Genomic DNA, 23,932 nt, shown 5'->3' on the forward strand with positions numbered 1-23,932 from the left:
AATTCTCAGCCACACAGACTCAAGTTAAATTAAGTACAAAAATGAATACCAAAAGCTAGCCAATTATTTTGGATTATCCGTGCCTACTACATTTCCTGTTCAGTAGGGCAGAAAATGGAACTGAATATAACTTCTATTTGATACAATACTTGAGTACTAGAGTTATGTATGAAAATGACAGAAGGAGATCATGCATAGAGTTATAGAATAGCACCTATACATTAAATATCCAAGTAAATCTGAATTATTTTTTATGATTCACTCTTGACAAAACATAATAATGAGGAAGAAAAAGCAAATACTTTGAAAAGCAACAATAAACCCTTATAGTTCTTCTGTATATAACTCATTTGATCCCTGAAGCAATACTGTAAGGCAGGCAAGACAGATGAGTGACATAACATGTAAAGACACTCTATAAAGGGCAAAACATAACCCAAATATACACAAGAGACTGACGTTAGAATACCCATATTAGAGGTGAGAAAATACTCAGAAACATCCCTGTGACATGCGTTAAGACTGGCATTTTCATTCCTAGCCCAGAGTTTATTCTGACACACCACAGTGCTACCTCTCCATGACACTGCTCCAATAGCTATTTCAACAGAAACAAGAGGCATGGTCTGGTCCTCGTCACAAAGGCCACAGCTATGTGGGACGCAGGACTTAAATTTGAATTATCTGACGTACCAGATCCATTTCATTCTGGAGCCCTTATGTCTAGGTTCAAATCATGGTTCTACACTTACTAGTTGTCTGATTTTGGGGAAGTTACTTTATGATTCTATGTCTCAGTTGCTTCATCTGCAAAATGGGGACAATAATAGTATCTACATCGGAGGGTTGGTATGCGGATTAAATGAGTTAAGAGTTAAAAACACAAAGCCATAGAATATCACCTGACTCTTAAAAGGTAATACCCTAAGGGCTCTGTATTACACTGTGGTATAAAACACAGAGAGCTCTTACTATAATATAGCACACTATTTGATTACAGTAAGTATTCAGTAAATAACAATTATTATGCTAAGATATAATGAAATGTACATACTTTTTTTGAACACTCAAAACTATATATTTTACTTTATATGGCACCCAAATTTAAGAATAATTTTTGTGTTGGTGAAATCAGAGACCCTCTTCATTTAGGCATCTGTTCTACTGCAAGCATAGTAGATCATCTATTAGGATCATGGCTGAGAAGACATGCAAAGCCCTCCCACACACGGAGAAACAATGACCCCCAATGGCTGAACACAGGCATTTGCACCACCCACTCCCTCCACCTCGCAAGGGGCACATCCCAGCTTCCCGGCCGTGCCACTGCACTGTTCACACACCTACACACTTTGCCTTCCTTAGGCTCTCAGTGTTGATAGTTGTTAGAATAAAGTTCTTGCTCAACAACCTAACCTTACACCAAATGGGGCTAGAAAAAGATCAACAAATGAAGACTAAAGCCAGCAACAGGAAGGACATAATACATTTTAGAGCAGAAATAAATGATATAGAAATGAAAAAAACACTAGAACAGAGCAATGAAACCAGGAGTTGGTGCTCTGAAAAAAATTAATAAAATTGTTAAACCTCTAGCCATACTGATCAAAAAGAGAAAGAACCCAAATAAAATCACAAATGAGAGAGGAGAATAACAACACCACAGAAATACAAAAATTAACAAAGAATATTATGAAAAACTATATGCCAACAAATTGGACAGCCTAGAAGAAGTGGATAAATTCCTAGAAACCTATAAACTACCAAAACTGGAACAGGAAGAAATAGAAAACTTCAACAGACCAATAACCAGCAAAGAAACTGAATCAGTAATCAAAAACTCCCAACAAACAAAAAAGCTTGACCAGATAGCTTCACAGAATTCTACTAAACACTTAAAGAGTTAATACCAATACCTTTCAAACTATTCCAAAACATAGAAAAGGAAGGAAAACTTCCAAATTCATTCCATGAGGCCAGCATTACCCTGATACCAAAACCAGATAAAGACACCACTGAAAAAGATAACTATAGGCCAATATCCCTGATGAACACAGATGTAAATATTCTCAATAAAATGCTAGCAAACGAAATCCAACAATACATTAAAGAAATCATTTACCACAATCAAATGGGATTTATTCGTCGGTTGCAAGGCTGGCCCAATATTCAAAAATCAATCAACATGACACAATACATCAATAAGAGAAAGGATAAAAACCATATGATCATTTCAATAGACACAGAAAAAGCATTTGACAAGGTACAACGTCCATTCATGATAAAAACCCTCAACAAAGTAGGTTTAGAGGGACTATACCTCAATATAATATAAGGCCATATATGAAAAACCCACAGCTACTACCATCCGAAAGAGGGAAAAATTGAGAACTTTTTCTCTACCGTCACGGAAAAGACAAGGATGTTCACTCTCATCACTTTTATTCAACATGCTACTAGAAGTCCTACCCACAGCAATCAGACAACAAGAAAAGAAAAGGCATCCAAATTGACAAGGATGCCTTTTTACTATCTGCAAATGACATGATATTCTATAATGGAAAATCCAAAAGACTCCCCCAAAAAACTGCTGGAATTAATCCATGAATTCAGTAAAGTCACAGGATACAAAACCAATGTACAGAAATATGCTGCATTTTCATATACCAGTAATGAAGCAGCAGAAAAAGAAATTAAGACTCAATCCCATTTACAATTGCACCAAAAAACAATAAGATACCTAAGACTAAACCTAACCAAAGTAGTGAAAGATTTGTACTCTGAAAACTATAAAACACTGATGATTAAATATGACACAAAGAAATGGAAAGACATTCCGTGGTCATGGATTGGATGAACAAATATTGTTAAAATGTCTATATTACCCAAAGCAATCTACACATTAATGCAATCTCTATCAAAATACCAAAGTATTTTTCACAGAGCTAGAGCCAACAATCCCAAAATATGTACAGAACCACAAAAGACCCTGAATAGCCAAAACAACTTTGAAAAGGAAAAACAAAGCTGGAGGCATCACAATTCCAGACTTCAAGCAATATTACAAATCTATAGTAACAAAAACAGACACATAGATTAACAGAACAGAACAGAAAACCCAGAAATGAATCCACAATTATATTTTCAACAAAGGAGTTGGGAAAAAGAATGTCTCTTCAACAAATGATATTGAGAAAGCTGGATGGCGACATGCAAAAGGATGCAAAAGTCCTAAATATAAGACCTAAAACCATAAAAACCTTAAAAGAGATCACAGACAGTAACTTCTTTGACATGAGCCGTAGCAACTTCTTTCTAGATAGGTCTCCTAAGGCAAGGGAAACAAAATCAAAAATAAACTATGGGAACTACATCAAAATAAAAAGCTTCTGCACAGCAAAAGAAACCGTCAACAGAACTAAAAGACAACCTATGGAATGGGAGAAGATATTTACAAATGATGTATCTGATAAAGGGTTAGTATCCAAATTATATAAAGAACTTATCAAACTCAACACCCAAAAAATGAATAATCCAATTAAAAAATGGGCAAAAGACATGAAAAGACATTTTTACAAGGAAGACATACAGAGGGCCAACAGACACACGAAAAGACGCTGAACACTGTGCACCATCAAGGAAATGCAAATCAAAACTACAATGAGCTATCACCTCACACCTTTCAGAATGGCTAAAATCAACAACACAAGAAACAACAGGTGTTGTTAAGGATGTGGAGAAAGGCGAACACTGGTGCACTGTTGGCAGAAATGCAAACTGGTGCAGCCACTGTGGAAAATATGGAGGTTCCTCAAAAAGTTAAAAATAGAACTACTCTATGATCCAGCAATCACCCAAAGAATACAAAAGGACTAATTCAAAGGGATACATGCACCTCAATATGTTTATAGCAGCATATAGCCAAATTACGGAAAGAGCCCAAGTATCCATCAGTTGAAGATGTGGTGTACACACACATGCACATAAACATACATATATATGTGTGTGTATATATATATATATATATAATAGAATATTACTCAACTATAAAAAAGAATGAAATCTTGCCATTTGCAACAACATAGTAAGTCAGAGAAAGACAAATACCACAAGATTTCGCTCATATGTGGAATCTAAAAAACAAAACAAATGAGCAAAGGGTGGGGGGAGAGAGAGAGAAAGAGGCAAACCAAGAAACAGACTCTTAACCATGAAGAACAAACTACTGGTGACCAGAAGGGAGGTGGGTGGGGGGATGGGTAAAATAGTGATGGGGATTAAGTGCAATTGTTGTGATGAGCACCGGGTGATGTATGGAAGTCTTGAATCACTATGTTGTACACCTGAAACTAATATTGCACTGTATGTTAACTAACTGGAATGTGACTACAAACTTAAAAGAAAAAAAAAAGTTAACTTGCCTCTCTAACTGCATTTGCTCAATAAATACTAAAGATATCCTGGAGGACTGAAGGGAATATGGAGAAGAAAAATGTTAGGAACTGACAGTCATAGGAGAATCAAAAGGGATTTCATAACAGTGGGCAAACTAGTAAGAAGGAGCTAAAAACAAGCTCGCTTATCTTTCCAAGACCAGGTGGCCACTGGGAAGAGTATCTGTATGTATTACTGTGATTACTCCAGAAAGCAAATGCCTCACAGCTATACCAAGTGAATACTGTGGCATGTCTGAGAAACCTCCATGCTATTCTCTTGACCAATGCACACACCCCACTACAGGGCATTAAGTTTTAGTTGATTATCAGAGAACATGCCAAATTACCTGAAAAGGCCGTTAAAATATTTCTCCTTTAAAGTATTAAAATACTTTTGCAACCACATATCTATGTGAGGCTACATTTTCTTCATATGCTTCAATCAAAACAACAGGATGCAAAACAGACTGAATGCAAAAGCAGATATGAATCCAAGTGTCTTCTGTTAAGTTAGACTTAAGGTAATCTGCAAAGATGTAAAACAATGCCACTCTTTCAAATTTATTTTTTAAGTCGTTATGTTTCATTTATTGATTTCCTTATCTATATATAGGGGATAAGAATTGTTTTGACTTAGAAGGGTACACCTTTCATATTGGCTCCGGGCTTTGCCATGTGGCTCACTTTGATAACTGAGATATTAGTAAACATGATGCAAGCAGAGACTGGAAAAATGCTTGAAAAATTAAGTATTAAAGCTTTCCCACTTTCTTGCCTCTTTTGGAATCCAGCCACTATTTCAAGAAGTCCCAACTAGCCTGCTGCACACAATGTGGCCCCACAAACAGCCAGCACAAACAGCTGATCTTCTGAGTACGGCTTGGACCATACAGCCACAATTAAGTCATAGGTGACTGCAGTCACGAGTGGCCTCAGGTAAAATGGGCACGAGAACTGCCCCGTTGAGCCAACCCAAATTGCTGATCCACAGAATTGTAAGTTATTATTGTTTTAAGTCACTAAATTTTGAGATTTTATTTTACAAAGTAATAGTTAACTAACATCAAAGCACATATCCTTTTGTAACAGTCTCATTTTTGCCAAGTTCAAGTTGCTGTTGGTTTAAAAAGATTGAAACATTAATATAAGAGTAATTATTTAAATAATTCGCATAGCACTCTGTGTTAAAGTCCTTTCATATATATATATATTAGACCAGTTCTCAGGGTGTAGTCCACAGGCCCCTTAGGATCTCCAAGGTCAAAACTATGTTTTAAAAAATTTTTTAATGTTTTTTATTTATTTCTGAGAGAGGGAGAAAGACAGTGTAAGCATGGGAGGGTCAGAGAGAGAGGGAGATACAGACTCTGAAACAGGCTCCAGGCTCTGAACTAGCTGTCAGCACAGAGCCCGATGCAGGGCTCAAACTCCCAAGTTGTAAGATCATGACCTGAGCCGAAGTCAGACGCTTAACCCACTGAGCCACCCAGGCGCCCCAAAACTATTTTTTATAATAACACTGTTTTTCATTTGTCACCATGTTACCATTTGCAGTGATGGTGCAAAAGCAATGATAAGTAACACTGCTGGTGCCTTAGTATGAATCAATGCAGCGGCACCAAAATATACTAAGACACCATATTCTTTGTCATGCACTTACAGTTCAAAAAAAAATTTAAGTTAGTTTCAATCAAGAAGATTGTTAATGTGGGACGTCTGAGTGGCTCAGTCAGTGACGCATTCAACTATCGGTTTCGGCTCAGGTCATGATCTCACAATTCGTGGGATCAAGCCCCGCTATGGACTCTGCACTGCCAGCTCAGAGCCTGCTTGGGATTCTCTTTCTCTTAGCTTCTCCCCAGCTTATGCACATTCTCTCTCAAAATGAATAAACAATCAAAAAAAAAAAAAAACCATCATTGATGAAGCAGTAAAAAGTATTAATTTTATTAAATCTTGGGCACTGAGTACACGTGTTTTTGATATTCTGTGTGACAAAATGGGGAGTGTGCATAAAGCGCTTATGTATACCAAAATAAGATGGCTGCTTAGAGGAAAAAAGTGTCTGTGCACCTGAGTTAGGAGTTGAATTACTTGTTTTCTTCATAGAACACCATTTTTACTTGAAAGAACACTGGCAAACTATAATTATTTAGACTTGGGTATTTGGCATTTTCTCAAAAATGAACAAACTTGTCACTCCATGGAAAACAAACTGATAGCTATTTGTTGCCAATGATTTAATTTGACCTTTCAAGCAAAAATTAAGATTTTGGAAAATTTATACCTGCCACCATTAGTTTAACAACTTTCCAATTCTTAAAGACTTTTCTGATGAGATCAACAGTGATTTTAAGGAATGTGATTCTGGGGTGCCTGGGTAACTCAATCGGTTAAGCATCTGACTCTTGATCTCAGCTCAGATCATGATCTCACAGTTTGTGTCATCGAGCCCTGTGTCCAGGCTCTGCACTGACAGCACAGAACCTGCTTGGGATTCTCTCTCTCCCCTCTCTCTGCCCCTCCCCCACTAGCACTCACACACTCGCATGCTCGCTCTCTCTCACTCTCTCAAAATACTTAAAAAAAGGAATGTGATTTTTTTTCTAGTATACAATTGAAAGTTGTTAACATTTGGAAGATCTGCATAACTCAGCGAACCAACAGTTTCCAAATGACCAATGCATAATATTACATGAAGAAGGGACCCAATGGACAGACTGATGGATTTGAATGGAACAGAGTACAATAGCGTCATTGATGTGCTTTCATTTTCCACAATCAACTAACCTTTCAGAAACTACCAGTTGTCAAGTTTTAACGGATTATCACAGAATATAACTAATTATCTGAAAAAGCTTTTAAAGTGTTTATCTCTTTTCCTAGTACATATCTGTGTGAGGCTGCTTCTTCTTCATATGCTTCAATCAAAACAACATATCAAAAAAGACTGAATACAGATGATGAGATCCAAATGTCTTCTATCAAGCTAGACTTCAAAGAAATTTGCAAAGATGTTACTCTTTTCACTAAACTGATTTTTTAAAGTTATTTTTCAGAAAATATTAATTTGAGATAAAATATAATAGGTTTACTACTGTTACATTTAAATGAGTCAATCAATAAATATTAAGAGTATAAAGGAGTCCTCCAACTTAAAAGTTTGAGAACTGCTATAACCTCATAACTACTCTGGGAAACAGACAGAACTGGTTTAATCTACTTTTTATAGACAAATAAATAGATTTGGCAGAGTTAAGTAACTTGCCTTGGTTTCCGGAGCACTGTTCACAATCCTGACTATAGGTTAAGAAACACCTGGACGCTTTTAAGAATATCCACTAATTGTTGTGGGATGGGGCACAGGAATTTTTTTTTTTTTATATTTATTTTTTTGAGAGAGACAGGGAGACAGTACAAACTGGAGAGGGGCAGAGAGAGGGGAGACACAGAATCCAAAGCAGGCTCCAGGCTCTCCAAGCTGTCAGCACAGCCCAATGCGGGGCTCGAACCCACAAATCGTGAGATCATGACCTGAGTTGAAGTTGGACACCCAAACAACTGAGCCACCCAGGCGCCCTGCTTTTTTTTTTTTTTTAATAAGGTCCCAATGATTCTCATGTGCAGCCCGAGTTAAGAGCCACTGTCCTAGAGATTAACAGGCAAATACATAACTAGGTTACAAGCCTCACAAACACAAATCTGATGAACAAGTCTACAAATACATTTTCTTTTCTATTTAAACCACATCAACGTAAGTCCTGAATCCACAGAAAGATCAAAGTTTTTTGCAAAATGCTACTCGACTTCATTTTACTTACAGAATTCTTGCTTTGCCACTCAACAGGACAGTTGTAATCATGCATGATCCAGGGATGGCTCAAGAGATTTTTCACAGAAATCCGTTTCTTTGGGTCCACCTAGTGGCCATTGAGAAGAAGCTAGAGATTAACATTTCAAATAGGGAACACGGAACTCCTTTACTCCTGAGAACTCAAAATTCATCAGAACAGATGTAAACTTTATCATCACAAAAATGCTGTCAAAGACCTTAAAATGGCCTTGGAATAAATTCTTTAAAAAAGGCAATAGAGGCAAGAAAACTATAGCAACCAACACAGGCTTAGAAGATAAATGTTTAACAAACATGAACTTCATTGGTATGGACATTATTCATGAAGTTCAGTCAATCTATTGTATGATGTAATAGTCTTTGCTGGAAAACCTATTCACAGGAAATATTCACCAATTTAATATTCAAGCAGCCACAATGCAGGGCATTCATAGTGAATATGCAATCTCTACCTCTGATGAGCTTACAATCACATAGAACAAGTTGAAAAGCACACCTTTCTTTTCCATTTGTAATTTTCAAATGTGAGGAGAGGAAAATTAATCAACAAAGATTAAGTTTTTTGGAGTCCAGAAGAAAGATGAGGCGTTTCCAATCTCATTATGGAGATTTGGTGGTCTGGCCCTACTTAATCAAGGTGGGTGAGCCTGAGGTAAATTTTGAATAAATAGTGGAGATGGCTTAATATATGGAAAAACTGGATATTCTGAATACATAATAATGAAAAAAATACTGCATTAATAAGTGCAATACTCATATTCATATTTTCAAAGTGTTTCCTATTTATCTCATTTTACCCTCATAACACTACATAGCAAGAAGGCCAGTGTCAGAATCCCCATTTGACAGATCAGAACCAGGTTAGTAGCATGCCTATTGATTGCCAGGGTAGATCCCTAGACTTCAGCACTCCTATCTAGCCCTCAGAAGCCATTCCCCTAAATCGGTGGTTCTCAAAGTATAGTCCCAAGACCACCAGCATCAGCAGCATCTAGAAGCTTGTTGGAAAGGCTAATTCCTAGTCCTACCCCAGATCTACTTAATCAGACACTCTTAGGGTGGCACCTAGCAGTCTATGTTTTAACAAGCCCATTTGGCAATTCTGATACGTGCTAAAGTTTGAGAACCATCCCACTAGGTCACAGGGTCCACCTCGATTATATATCAGCTCATTCAAGCATTTCTTCCCTATCTACTATATACTTAATGTGCAAGACTGGGAGCAAGAAAATGGATCATGGTAGAGCACGAGTTGGTCAGAGAAAACAGACAATGTTCAAGAAAAAGGAAGGAAAACCACTTCGGCAAAGACATGTGGTAGAGGTCTAAAAGAAAATGCATTTCGCAACATAATTAAGAAAACATCTAACTTAAAAAATAATAACAAAAATACATTTTCAAAAAGAGGCACCTGGCTGTCTCAGATGGAAGAGCGTATGACTAGATCTCAGGTCATGAGAGTTCGAGCCCCATGCTGGGTATAGAGATTACTTAAATAAATAAAACTTTAAAATAAATGAAAAGAAAGCATCTAGTGGAGGGCAGTAGATATCCTGAATGGAATTTTTTAAGCTAATAGGAAAATGGTATTGTTCTCCAAATACAGCAGTGCCACAGACGTCTTAAAGTTGGATCAAACAACTACAGTAGACTTCTATTATTTAAATATAAATAACAAAGTTTACCTGTAGCATCTGTTGAAGAAGCAGAACACTACTAGAAGAGAGCCACTTAGGAACCTCGTATTTCCCTCGCTACAAAAAAAACAAAGAAAGAGTTAAGAGATTTAGGTTCAATCAGCCTTGAAATAAATATCTAAGGAAACAAAATGCTGGAGGTGTACTTCCAAGCTTGAAGACCTAACCCAACTATAATATTTGGTAAACATTATCAGTAACAGAGGAAATATTTCTTGCTCTAAATAAGAAAATCCGGTAAATTAAATATCATCCCCTTTAAATTATCCACATATCAGAGAAGGACTGGAGCAGAGAGAATGTAACTGGAATACATAAATGTGGAGGGCTTTGGGATCTGTAGTGTGATTAAATGGACAAGTATACATTGTAGTCAACATCTGTATTGCGAAAGCAAATTTTAGTTTATAATCTCAGAACAATTAACAGTTGACAAAAAATGAAGTAGTAGAAAAGCATATTTGGTGGCAAGTCGTAGGCTGTAGTTAAAAACAGGTTATATTTCATCCACAGGACAGAATTCACAATCACTGAGGGAAACTGATAAAAGCCATTTTCTAAGTCAAGTACCTTCTCTGGGGATCAAAGAGACTCAGGAGACAAATGTTTACGATGTAGGATAATCAGAAATTATAGTCACCAAGTTATCAAAGACAAGGGGCTTGCCAAACACTAATATGTAATAGAATATCTTTTTACACAACTTGCCACATACCCCTCTTTCCCAATTGGGAGGAAATGATACAATTATTTCTCTTAGCAAAGAACAAATTGTTTAATGATGCTAGGATAAAAAGGTAATTATTTGAAAAAAATTAAGATTTTAATTAAGTTTATACCAAAATTAACTCCATCCAGATTAAAGAGTGAACGCAAATACAAAACCATAGAGGACTGAAGTCAAGAATGGGTGATTATTTTTAGAATCTTTCTAAACATGACAGCAAAACCAAAAACTGTAAAGACCAACAGCTGACATTTCTGAAAAGCAAAATAGCACTAACAAAGTTAACTAACAACAAATAGAGAAAACTTTTTCTACCCAAATGATTAAATATTATTAATAAACTTCATCAGATGAATAGCTCTTACAAATCACTAAGATTTTACCACCAGCCAACCTGTTCTGCCCACATTTCCCCCCATCTCCTAAAAAGGCCAAAAACCAGAGTCATCTTTAGGTCTTCTTTCTCTCACGCTTCACAGCTGATCCATCAGCAAAATCCATTGGTTCTATGTTGAAAAACCAATGGTCACTTCTTCCAGCAGGCCACTAGTGTCCCCCGTCTGGCATACTGCAAGAGGCTCCTGATCTTCCAGATTCCACTACTGCCCACCTCCTAGTCTAGTCTCTACTTAGCACCACTGATGTTCTCTTAAAACATCAGGTCAAGTCATGCCACTTCACCACTCGAAACTCTCCAATGCTTCCCCAGATCACTCAGGATAAAATCCAGCACCTTACTCTGGTTCCAAGGCCCTGCATGCGTGCCCTGTAACCCCCACATCTACCCAGCCCCTTGCTACCTCTCACACTCACCTCCTACCTCTCCCCTTCATTCACCAAGCTATGGTCACATGTCAAACACAGTCCAGCCTCAGGGCCTTTGCACTGTTTGTCTCCTCTGCCTTATAATGCTTTCCCCAAAAATCAGCAGAGCTTTCTCCTTAATCTTCAGGTCTCCACTTACAGACTAGTGGTATTAGTGAGGCCTCCCATGACCCTTTTCATAACACAACATTCCCCACAACCATTCTCTACCTCTCTTTCATGCTGACTTTTCCTTCAGTCCTTACCCCACTCGTCATACTACATGTTTGTTTATTTTCTGTCTCACTACAACAGAATATAAGTTCCTTGATCACAGGGATCTTGTGAGTACTGCTCACAAAGAACAGTAGTACCTGGCCCTAGTATAGAAAAGGTACTCATTCATCTTTGTTTACTAAATGAAGGAATGGGATGAAAAGCACACACTCCAAAGGAAAATGAGCAAAGAATATTCACAGGTAATTTCTAAAACAAGAACTTTTAAATGGCCAATAAACATGAAAGTATGTCCAAATAATCTAATAATTAAAAAGTAATTAATTTAAACAAGAATATGATACCATCTGTTGTCCCTCAAACTGACAAGCTTAAGAAAAACATCTAGTGTTAAGAAGAGTTTAGAGACAAGAATGTTTATACATACAACTAGAGAATATAAACTTTTCCAGAGAATAATTTAGAAATACATATAAAAAAAATTCAAAATTGCATATCCTTTCCAGCAATTTCACTTCTAGCAATTTACCCTAAGCAAATAATTTGGTATATAAAATATATGAACAGTAACATTCATCACAGAATTGTTTATGGTAACTTTGGGAAATAAGGAATATAGACTGCTGGCAAATTCCAGAGGGTCACCAAAACTAACAACAGAAGACAAAGTACCGAATAAGGATCCTGAGTTAGAGGGGGCCTGGATGGCCCAGTCAGTTGAGCAACCAACTTCAGCTCAGGTCATGATCTTATGGTTCATGTGTTCGAGCCCCACATCAGGCTCTGTGCTGACAGCTCGGAGCCTGGAGCCTGCTTTGGATTCTGTGTTTCCCTCTCTTTCTGCCCCACCCCCACCCCCACTCACGCTCTCTCTCTCTCTCTCAAAAAATAAACGTTAAAAAAAATTTTTAATAAAAAAAAGGATCCTGAGTTAGAAATATAATATACAGGGGCACCTGGGTGGCACAGTCATTAAGCATCGGACTTTGACTCAGATCATGACCTCATGGTTCGCAAACTCAAGTCCCACATTCGGTGAGCTTGAGCCCCAGTTTGGGTGAATACAAGCCTCCCTTAAGATGAACCCCACTTCTTCTCCCTCTCTTTCTCTCTCTCTGCCCCTCACTCACTTGCACCCTCTCTCTCTCTCAAAATTAAAACAAAATAAATATAATATACAACCAGGGAGACAAAGGCAAGCACATAAGAACACGCGCGTGTGTGCATAAAGCCTACAGCAATTAAATAAGGCTAGAAGGCAAGAGGCAGGTGGACGGAGAAGCCAGCGACTAGCACAAGCACTGGGGCTCTCTGTTCTTATAAGCTGTCTAGGACACAATCCTCACAGAAATCAGCCAAGCTCCAAGGTGAGGGGAGAAACAGACACGTATGAGTGTCTGTTCTAGCTCAGAGTCCTAGAGCTACATGGCAAGTTGGATTTTAATTATATTAAAGAAATAATCAAAGTTCCAAAGAAGCATTATCAAGCAATAAATTTTAAAAGAAAAGGTGTCGATGGGGCACCTGAGTGGCTCAGCCAGTTAGGCATCCAACATCGGTTCAGGTCATGATCTCACAGTTCATGAGTTTGAGCCCCACGCAGGGATCTGTGCTGACAGCTCAGAGCCTGGAGCCTGCTTCAAATTCTGTGTCTCCCTCTCTCTCTGTTCCTCCCCCGCTCTCACGCTGTATCCCTCTCTCTCAAAAATAAAGATTAAGAAAAATTAAAAATTAAATAAGATAAAAAATTTTTTAAGTTTTTTTTTAAAAATGTTTTTTATTTATTTTTAGGAGAGAGAGAGAGACAGTGTGAGCAGGGGAGGGTCAGAGAGAGAGGGAGTCACAGACTGAAACAGGCTCCAGGCTCTGAGCTGGCAGTCAGCACAGAGCCCGACGCGGGGCTCGAACCCACGAACCGCGAGATCATGACCCAAGCGAAAGTCGGACGCTTAACCGACTAAGCCACCCAGGCACCCCTAAATAAGATAAAAATTTAACAGAAAGAAAAGAAAAGGTGTCAATGTCAAAACAACTCAATCTCTGACTCAGCCTCTCTGATGAGAGCAGAAAGGCTAACCTTACAAAGTGTTTCCCAGGAAGGACAAGAGCTTTCTTTCATTTTACAAATGACATTTAATAGTATTAAAATTTTCAAGCTCCTTTACCCAGCACACTCAGTATCATCCAGAGAGCCCACTGTTACTCACACCTTACCAGGGCACCTTAACACTAGCCAGTGTTGAAAACTGACAATCTGTTTCCGAATTACATTGATAAAGCCTTTCTCCATGCCTGGGCTCCAGGCCTATCCCTAGGAAGTGGAGATTTTTACACGCTTCAGCCAACTCTCTAGGACTGAGCAGTAAGTCAGTTCCTGTGGGACTGGCCCTGACCTAGTTGGCCCCACTGTCATATCTGAGCTTTTCCTTATTCCTGAGACCAAGGCCCCTCATGATTCGAATCCTGGGTGTCTTAACTTGTTCTCTTTCTTAACAACCTGCTCATTTGCCCGCTCTCTCAAACAGCTGGGCTTCCTCTTGCCATTGTCCCAAAGAAACTAGAGACGGGCCTAGGGCGAAGACTCGCCTACCTGTTTACACCGATCAAATGGTTATGACCTCGCTGATCTCTGACCACAGCTGTTCCTAGAATGTATTCTGGTAGGTCTCCCCTCAAGCTGATTGTGGCACCTTTTCCTCCTTATTCCCTGGACACCAATTGCACTTGGTTAAATGGTGATTCTCAAAACACATGTCCATTCAGATTCCGTGGCTGCATTTTCATTTGAAAGTAGAGTCTTTTGCAGATGTAATCAAGTTAATATGAGGTCATACTGGGTAGGAGTAGGCCCTAAATTCAGTACGACTGGTGTCTTTATAAAGAGGAAAATCTGGACACAGAGACCCAAACATACAGGGAAGTAGGCCATGTGAAGACAGAGGCAGAGACTAGAGTGATGTGCCTACAATTCAAGGACTTCCAAGGATTGCCAACAAACACCAGAAGCTAGAAAGAGGCCAAGAAGGATTCTCCCCGGAGCCTTCAAAGAGAACATGGCCCTACCGACACCTTGATTTGGACTTCTAGCCTCCAGAACTGTGAGAGAATAAATTTTTGTTGTTTTAAGGCAATGCCTTGCAGTGGTTTGTTACAACAACCCTAGGAAACGAATACGCCATCTATAAGGGTTTAACTCCTCATATACCTCTCTCCCACCAGCACCTCCCCAACCCAAGGATAAGTCTGGTTCTAGGTTCTAGCCCTTTCTGGTCTACTCCAATACAGGTAATAGGCCCATCACCAGATGTATTAAAATAAAAGAAATGTTATGCCTTTAAATTCAGAAAGCACCTTCCAAAGCAAAAGTAGTCTTCGCTAAAAGCAGCAGTGCTCTACAGAAACCAGATGTAAAAAGGAATATTCAGATCAAAGTACTGAATAAGAAAAGCTCCGCCAGGCTGACTCCAAGTGTCTCTATGCCTCTTTTTATCACCCTTTTATCATCCCATCTTGAATTCATGATCTATCTTCTAATAGATCCCCTTATTGTGCTATAAGTTAGGACCACAGAAGCTATCCTACTCAGAAAGAGGCAAGAACAGGTGAGGAAGAAGTGTGGTGCTTGGCACACTGGAAACAGCAATGGACTGGAGTCAACATGTGAATCCCAGCCTACTTCGTAGTAGCTCCATGAACTTGTACAAGTTACTTAATCTCTCTTACACTGTTTCCTAAGAAAGTAGGCTCTGGAGACAAACTGCCTAGATTCAAATCCAAAATCTACCTCTTACGAGCCGTGTGGATGAACCTTTGAATCTCACTGTGCCTCGGTTTTCTCACCTGTAAAAAGAAGCAAAATAATAGTCCCTACCCAAGAAAATGTTGCTAAGATTCAGTGATGTAATTAATACATGTAAAGCACTGAGCACAGTGCCAGGCATACAGTGAGAACTCCATATATGTTAGTTTCTACTACTGCTGCGTCTATTACTAATGCTACTATTACTAGTACTGTTGTTACTACCTGTGAAACAAGTAATTCCACCTGTAGGATTTTAGAAGGAGTAAAAGAAAATACGTGAAAGCACTCAACACCATGCCTTGCACGTAAGACAATACATGTTTGTTGAATGTGAAATAAATAGGAAGGAGATGCGGATGGCCAAAATAGTAATGGACCAGAGATGACTATGCTGGTCAAAAACCATGCACGCCAGAGTGCTAAATACTCAGTATCGTAAGAAAGGCTGCAGTCATGCTGAGGAATGCCACGTGTCCTCCCAACGGAGCCCTGCCCCACTGCAGCTGCCGCCAGACTACCTGGGAAGGAACACGTCATCCGGTCAAGCCCTGCTCCTTTTACTTCCCGAATGCACCCACCCACCTTCCCTGTGTGGACAGAAAAGCTCTGCAGAGTACCATCTGCAGGCAGTCATGAGGTCTGTGACCTGTCACCAAGACCTGGCACTCACAGCTTCATTCTCTGCCCTGGGATACTGACAGAAACAGAATGTGGAGCCGAGTTCTGCTGCCAGGCGTACCCCAACCTCTGATTTGTACCTTAAAATACATTTTTATTGTATTTTAACCTGTGCAGTAAGCAAGGCTTATAAACCACATTGCGCAGATGAGGAATCTAAGTCTCAGCCAGGGAATTCAAGCACTTGTTCAATGTTATAAGGCACTGGGTCTCAGCTGGGGCTGATGTGTTCCCCACCGCTAGGAGACGTCTAGCACCGTGTGGAGACTTTTTGTGTGTGCAACATAATGATTTGATACATGTATATATTATGAAATGATTACCACAATAAGTTCACGCACGGTTACAAATTGTGTTTGCTTGGTGTTTTTATGATGAAAACGTTTAAGATCTACTCTCTTAGCACTTGGCAACATTTCTCCCATGACTTGGGAGCTACTCCTGGCATCTAGTGGGTAAAGGACAGGGGTCCTGACAAACATCCTGCAATGCATATGACAGCCCCCACAGCAAAGAATCATCTAGTCCAAAATTCAATAGTGCCAAAGTTGAAAACATAACTGTAGAGCAAAAAAGGGGTGGAGATGGGGTTGGAAGAGACATACAGTGCTTTTTCTATTGTACTGTGCTGGAAAGTCTAAGGAAGCCTAGAGGTAAACAGGGAGAAAAGGCTCCTTATTTAAATACTGGAAGTACACGCAAAGATCAAGTAGAAAAGACCTTGAGACAAGCAATTCTGTTGGGGAAGAACATTTCCACAAAAGGCCCTGTCAGCCAGGGCTGTGCAGCTTAACCCTGGTTTCTGCTTAGTCTTTAGAGAATTCTTGTTTATTTAAGGGACGATTACCTTGCAAATGAGAGCAAGAAATGGGTAATAGAGAGAGAAACCAAGAAGGGGGGGAAACCCTGTGGGCCAAGCAACATAATCCTGGGAATTCTAGACAGCTTGAAATTGTTCATTTTTCACATGGTTCTATGAAAGAAAGGCCATCTCTCCAACACATAATTACAGTATAGAGTCAACTCAATAATTATAAAATATAATCTCATAAAAAGATAATGTGCCCATTTTCTTTAAAATTATAAATTATACTTCCTAGAAAGCAATTTTACTTGCAAGCTATTCAACTTTCATTTACTAAATTATTTATTCTTCTGTAATATTTGTGTACCCCAAACTGGAGTACGGTCATGTTTGTCTTTGAACGCAGTGATGGTAAATGAATTTAGGTGACATTAATAAGATTAATACCAAACCTGTCGGTAATCATGCTAGAGACTGCAACTGAGCATTTTGGCTAAAATAATCAACAAATGCAAAAGATAAAGTCTGCCTCTTAAACAACAGTTACATACAGTGTATCAAATATTGCTGGGTTTTTCAATCAGACCAAGAACTGAAAAAGTGTTATTCCCAAGTGAGGAATTTTAGAACATTCTAGGCAAAGATACATACTGCATGCAAGTGATACGACACCTTAATTAGATTCAACCAGCAGACTGTATTACACTGCGCCTCGGAACAATAGTTCTGAGCCAAGATTACAATAAATTTCAAAATCTATAATGTGTGAAATTAAATTCCACAATAATGCATAAAAGTCCTAATTTGAATCAATTTTCAACTTGCAAATACATGAAAAACCAAAAGATGAAATTCAGAGTAGGAGAAACAAAGAATATACAGTATTAGTAAATAATATTAATTAGGAAGGTTAAATCTCTACTGAACAAGAATTAGACATTTTCTATCATATTCATTCCACCGCAGAAATATTTGATTTACCAAAAACATCAAAATACCACCCCCAAAGGATTAAAACAAACAAACAAATAAAATAAATGTAGAGAACACTGAGGATTATATGTTGACACATTCATCTTGTAGTGGTGGAACAATCTATTAATAACCAAAGGTACTGATTCTATGACTGCCAAATAAATGTGAAGTTGAAAGAAGAGCAAGTGAAGGCAAACAAACAGTATGGAAACTTAGGTCCAGACAGTTTTTTAAAAAAGCAAAGTTTAGAGTTAATTCAGTAAACGAGGAACATCATAATAATAAGTTCAATTTCAGTAAGGCTTTAACAGTCAGTTTATCATTGTGGATAAGACCATAAAACCTTGGTTAAGTGTACCTTATACAAACCAAAACCCAATTCTCAAAACACTTATTCTATTCAGGTTTTTAATCGACAACTTGGATTAGAGATATTTAAGAAACATGCAAAGTAGCACAAACAGTACACCAAGGAAAAATAATCATAGCAGAATGTTCTAGAGAAAAAATAGAATAAGAAAAAGTTAGTTCTACCAGACATTAAAGAAATGATATTATAAAGATACAGCAACTAAAACAATTATGTATCAGACAATAATAGACAAAAAGATAAATGGAGTAAAATAAAAAGCCACCCAAAATATGTAAATGTGGAAATTCAATATATAATAAAACTATCCTTTCAAAGCAATAGGAAAGTGATGGATTACTGAGTAAGTAGTCCTAGGACAACCAATTACTTATTTTAAAATAAATAAGTAGTTAGTTACTTAAAAATAAAAGGTCCCTAGAAACTATCACAGATCAGAAAGGGCTAAGAAGATATGACAACTAAATATAATACAATATCCTAAAAGAATCCTAGAATAGAGAAAGGACAGAGAGGAAGACTAGTAAAACAGGATATTGTAAACAGTTTAGTTAATAGTCATGTACCAGCATTGGTTCCTTACTTGTAACAAAGTACCACAGTAAAGTAAGATGTTAATAATAGGAAAACCTGGGTGAGGAATATATGGGAACTCTGTTCAAATGCTCTAATTATTAAAGACCTGAATAAAACATCAGATGCCATAAATTTTTAAAAAATCATATCCCATTTTCAGATGCCATTTTCACCCTTTCAATTGACCAAGATCCAAAAGTCCTATAAATATCCAAAATTTTTATAAATAATAATGTTAAAAACAGCATGGGGAAACATTAACTCTCATCCACTGCTGGTGGGAGTAAAATGTGGGGGGGAAAAACGCTGGAGTACACTTTGACAGTATCTGTTCACTTTTAAAATGTCATATTCTAAGACCCAGGAATTCTACTACTCAGTACATATGTCCAAGAAGATATGCAGAGGGATGCTCACTGAGCATCACTTATATTAGAGAAAAAATTGGAAAATAACCTAAAATGCTCAACAAGAAAATGGCTAGATAAACTATTTGTAAAAATGAGTTAGTATTATATGTACAATGGCACATACAATGTTGAGTAAAGAAAGATATAGAATAATATCAGTATGATACAATTTATTTTAAGAAAAAAGTATAAATGACTACAAATACATATAAAAGATCTGGAAGAAGCAAAGTGATAATTGTAATTTACCTATGTGAGAAGTCAAGACAACTTCAGTTATCTGTAATGTTTTAATTCTTTATACGGAGAATGTGTTCAGGCACTACTTGTGTAATTAAAAATTAATTTTTAAAAATTATGTACACAAACTTAGAATAAAGGAAATTTCACAATAAATACTATGTAGCCATTTAAAAAATAATGAAACCTACACATGCGCTAAGTACCAATATGAGACAATCTTCAAATAATATATCCTTGCCTCAACCCTCGGTCTACCTACCTCTTCTATTTAACTTGCCCCTAATGGCTGGATATTACCTGGAAGAGCTGAATGCATGCCCTCCTGCCAAGTAGTGTCCTTATATGTGGATTACATCATTTCAACACTGCAAATCAAAGATGACAGCCTGTATAATCATCATTATAAAGAAGAGAAAATTATTCTAAAATCAAAGTTTATAGATGGTAAATCCATACAGTACCTCATTTGGTTTTACTAAGTGTATTTCTACAGGGTATACAGAAATAAGAATTTTCAAAGTCAGATATCTTTATTGAGACTTTGTATGGCCACGGTGAGAATTCAAAACTTTTCCTGGATAAAATCATTGTAGTGATCCTTTATGGCATAATGTCTCACTGAAATTTCCAAACAGCCATTATCAAGAAGTATCCTTAGAAGACTCCCTGTCCACAAAAGACTGTCAATCCTAGCCCCAGTTATACTGACAGTCACTTTTGCCCTTAGCATAGCCGTAACTTCAGGAAATTTCCAGGGACAATCATCCCCAATTTCCTGACACTCAATAACTTGCCTAAGAGGGATTACCTTAATTGAGGGCCTACCTAAAGAATAGATAGGGTCAGGGTGCCTGGGTTGCTTAGTTGATTAAGCGTCCAACTCTTGATTTCAGCTCAGGCCATGATCTCATGGTTCGTGAATTCAAGCTCTGCATCAGACTCTGGGCAGACAGTGCAGAACCTGCTTAGGATTCTCTGTCTCTCCCCGTCTCTTTGCCTCTCTCTCTCTCTCTCTCTAACTTAAAAAAAATAGAGAGAGTCAACCATCCATTCTCCTTGAATGGTGGTCTTCAAAGGTGGGGCAGGTGCACCCCAGAAGGAATGTAAGAAGATACACTAGGTAAAGAGGTCAATCCCGGTAAGAGGATATAAGAATTGAACTATTTATGCATCTAACACAGAAGCACCTAAATATATAAAGCAAATATTAATGGACATGAAGGGATAAATGGACAGAAATACGGGGCGCCTGGGTGGCTTAGTCGGTTAAGCGTCTGACTTTCGCTTAGGTCATGATCTCGCGGTTCGTGGGTTCGAGCCCCACGTCGGGCTCTGTGCTGACTGCCAGCTCAGAGCCTGTAGCCTGCTTCAGTCTGTGACTCTCTCTCTCTCTGACCCTCCCATGCTCACGCGGTCTCTCTCTCTCTCTCTCTCCTAGAAATAAATAAAACATTAAAAAAAAATTTATAAAAAAAATTTAAAAAAATGGAGAGAAATACAATAGTAGTGGATTTTAATATCCCAAATCTCATCAATGGGTAGATCAATAAGGAAACTGTAGATCTGAACAACAGACATTTGTTGTTAGGTACATTTGAATATACCTAACACACAAACATAGAACATTCTATCCAACAACAGCAGAATACACACCCATCTCGAATCACATGAACCATAATGAAATATCACCTCATACCTGTCAAAATGGCTATTATCTAAAAGGCAAGAAATTACACTTTTTGGTAAGGATGTAGAGAAAACTGCAGTGTTGGTGGGAATGTAAATTGGTGCAACCACCATAGTAAACAATAGGGAGGCTCCTCAAAACATGAAAAACAGAACTACTACATGATCCAATAATTCCACTTCTGGGTGTCTAGCCAAAGAAAACAAAAACACTAATTACAAAAGATATATGTACCCCTAAGTTCACTGCAGCATTATTTGCAATAGCAGGGATATGGAAACAACTTAAGTAACCGTGAACAGATGAATAAAGAATGAGTACACACATGCATGTGCAATGGAATATTACTCAGCAATAAAAGAGCATGAAATCCGGCCATTTGTGACAGCATTAACCTTGAGGTTATTACATTAAGCGAAATAAGTCAGACAGAGAAAGACATCACATGATTTCACTTAAATATGTAATCTAAAAAACAAAACAAACACAACAAAACCCCAACTCATCATACAATGAATAGATGGACGGTTGCCTGAGGGGAGAGGGGCTTTGGGGGGAGTGCAAAATGGGTGAAGGAGATCAAGAAGTAAAAACTTGCAATTTTAAAATAAGTCATGTAATTGTACATGTAACAAGTACTTGTAAGGTACAAAATGGGCAATATAGTCAATAATACTGTATTAACTTTGTATGTCATGGATGATAAGAATTATTGATGTGATCATTTTGCAATGTATACAAAGGTCAAATCATGTTGTACACCTGAAACTAATAATATTGTACAACAATTATAACTCAACAAAAATAACTAAATAAATAATGGTATGGGAAAAAGTCAAGACAAAATACTATTTGTAAGCAATGAAAATAAAAATTAAAATTAAAAAAATAAAAGATACATGGGACGTCTAGGTGACTCAGTTGGGAGTCCAACTTCAGCTCAGGTCATGATCTCACGGTTCGTGAGTTAGAGCCCCGCGTTAGACTCTGTGCGGACAGCTCAGAGCCTGGAGCCTGCCTCGGGTTCTGTGTCTTCCTCTCTCTCTCTGTCCCTCCCTCACTCATGCTCGCTCGCGCTCTCTCTCTCTCTCTTTCTCTGTCTCTCTTTTCTCTCTCAAGAATAAACATTAAAAAAATTTTTTTTAAGATAAAGATATGGGAAGAGTATATTAGAACTTCTATTTATGTTCATATTCTACCTAAAAACAAAAATTACTCTTTATTAATATTTAGTATATCGATTGGCACTGGCACCCTCATTAGTCCCTATATAACCTATAGTACATGATAATTCTTCCTTGACTGTGACAGTGACATCAGACAAAGTGGCTCCACCTTGCACCACTCTCTACATACTGCAAAGTACTGTGCTTTACCTGAGCCCAGTTAATTTACAGATCATAGTACTTAATTTAAACTAAATCCTCACAAAATAGCCAGGTAGCTTAAAAAGAATCTTGTAAAAAAAAAACAAAACCCACAGATTAAAGACTAGGAATATAAGCACATGTGAACAATAAGAGTTAACACCTCAATGGTTACTGTGAACCCATTAGCCAAAACACAAAGTTAAAAAAAAGACCTAATCAGATCTAACAAGTTGTCTCAAACCTCAAAATTACCAAGAGTATTTGAAATACAGACTTATACACATTATTGTTAAAAATGAACCTCAGTGGCACTTGGGTGGTTCACTCGGTTAAGCATCTGACTCTGGCTCAGGTCATGATCTCAGCTCATAGCTCATGGTTCGAGCCCTGCATCGGGCTCTGTGCTGACAGCTCAGAGCCTGGAGTCTGCTTCAGATTCTGTCTCCCCCTCTCTCTGCACCTCCCCTACTCACACTCTGTCTCTCTCAAAAATAAACATTTAAAAAAATTTTTAATAATAAAAATATTAATTAAAAAAATAAAAACAAAAATGAACCTCAAATCTAAGTATATATGGCTTGGCTGCCATCACAATTAGAAGCCTTTCGAAAACCAGAATCCAGAATATGAAATCAAACCTGAACAATTTTTTTTAGTAATACGAAATTCATGAAACCACATCAAAGCCAATTCCAGATGAATCAAACATTCAAACATAAAAAATGAAACCATAAAAATACTAGAAGATAAGTATCTAGATGGCTCAATCAGTTGAGCATCCGACTTTGGCTCAGGTCATTATCTCACAGTTCATAGGTCTGAGCCCCATGTCAGGCTTTGCACTGACAGCATGGAGCCTGCCTCAGAGTCTGTCTTTCTCTCTCTGCCCCTCCTACTCACTCTTTCAAAAATAAACATTTAAACAAAATAGTAGAAGAGGGATGCCTGGGTGGTTCAGTGTGTTAAGCGTCCGACTTAGGCTCAGGTCATGATCTCGTGGTATGTAAGTTCAAGACCCACATTAGGCTTTGTATCACATCTCAGAGCCTGGAGGCTCTTTGGATTCTCTCTCTCTCTCTCTCTCTTTCTCTCTCTCTCTCTGTCTGCCCCTCCCTTGCTTGCCCTCTGTCTCTCTCATGTGCAGTCGCTCTCAAAAATAAATAAAATGTTAAAAAAAATTTTTAACAGAAGAAAACATGGGAATTTTTAAAAACAATCTGAATAGGAAAGCCTTTCCAAATACAACAATCAGGGGTGCCCAG

The 23,932-nt window shown here is 37.9% G+C and overlaps 1 protein-coding gene across 6 annotated transcripts in view; it reads right to left on the minus strand.

Moving 5' to 3' along the window:
• Window positions 1–23,932, minus strand: part of MELK (maternal embryonic leucine zipper kinase) — a 91,594-nt gene that overhangs the window by 37,242 nt on the left and 30,420 nt on the right. For all 6 annotated transcript variants that reach the window (XM_039234852.1, XM_039234853.1, XM_039234851.1 and 3 more), the window contains 2 exons: window positions 9,975–10,043; window positions 8,258–8,356 (listed from right to left, as the gene is read on the minus strand). In XM_039234852.1, coding sequence (XP_039090783.1) covers window positions 8,258–8,356; window positions 9,975–10,043 — 168 coding nt within the window. The remainder of the gene's footprint in view (window positions 1–8,257; window positions 8,357–9,974; window positions 10,044–23,932) is intronic.

Source organism: Hyaena hyaena, unplaced genomic scaffold (assembly GCF_003009895.1).
Source record: "Hyaena hyaena isolate Hyena2069 unplaced genomic scaffold, ASM300989v1 scaffold_93, whole genome shotgun sequence".
NCBI classification, from domain to species: Eukaryota; Metazoa; Chordata; class Mammalia; order Carnivora; family Hyaenidae; genus Hyaena; species Hyaena hyaena.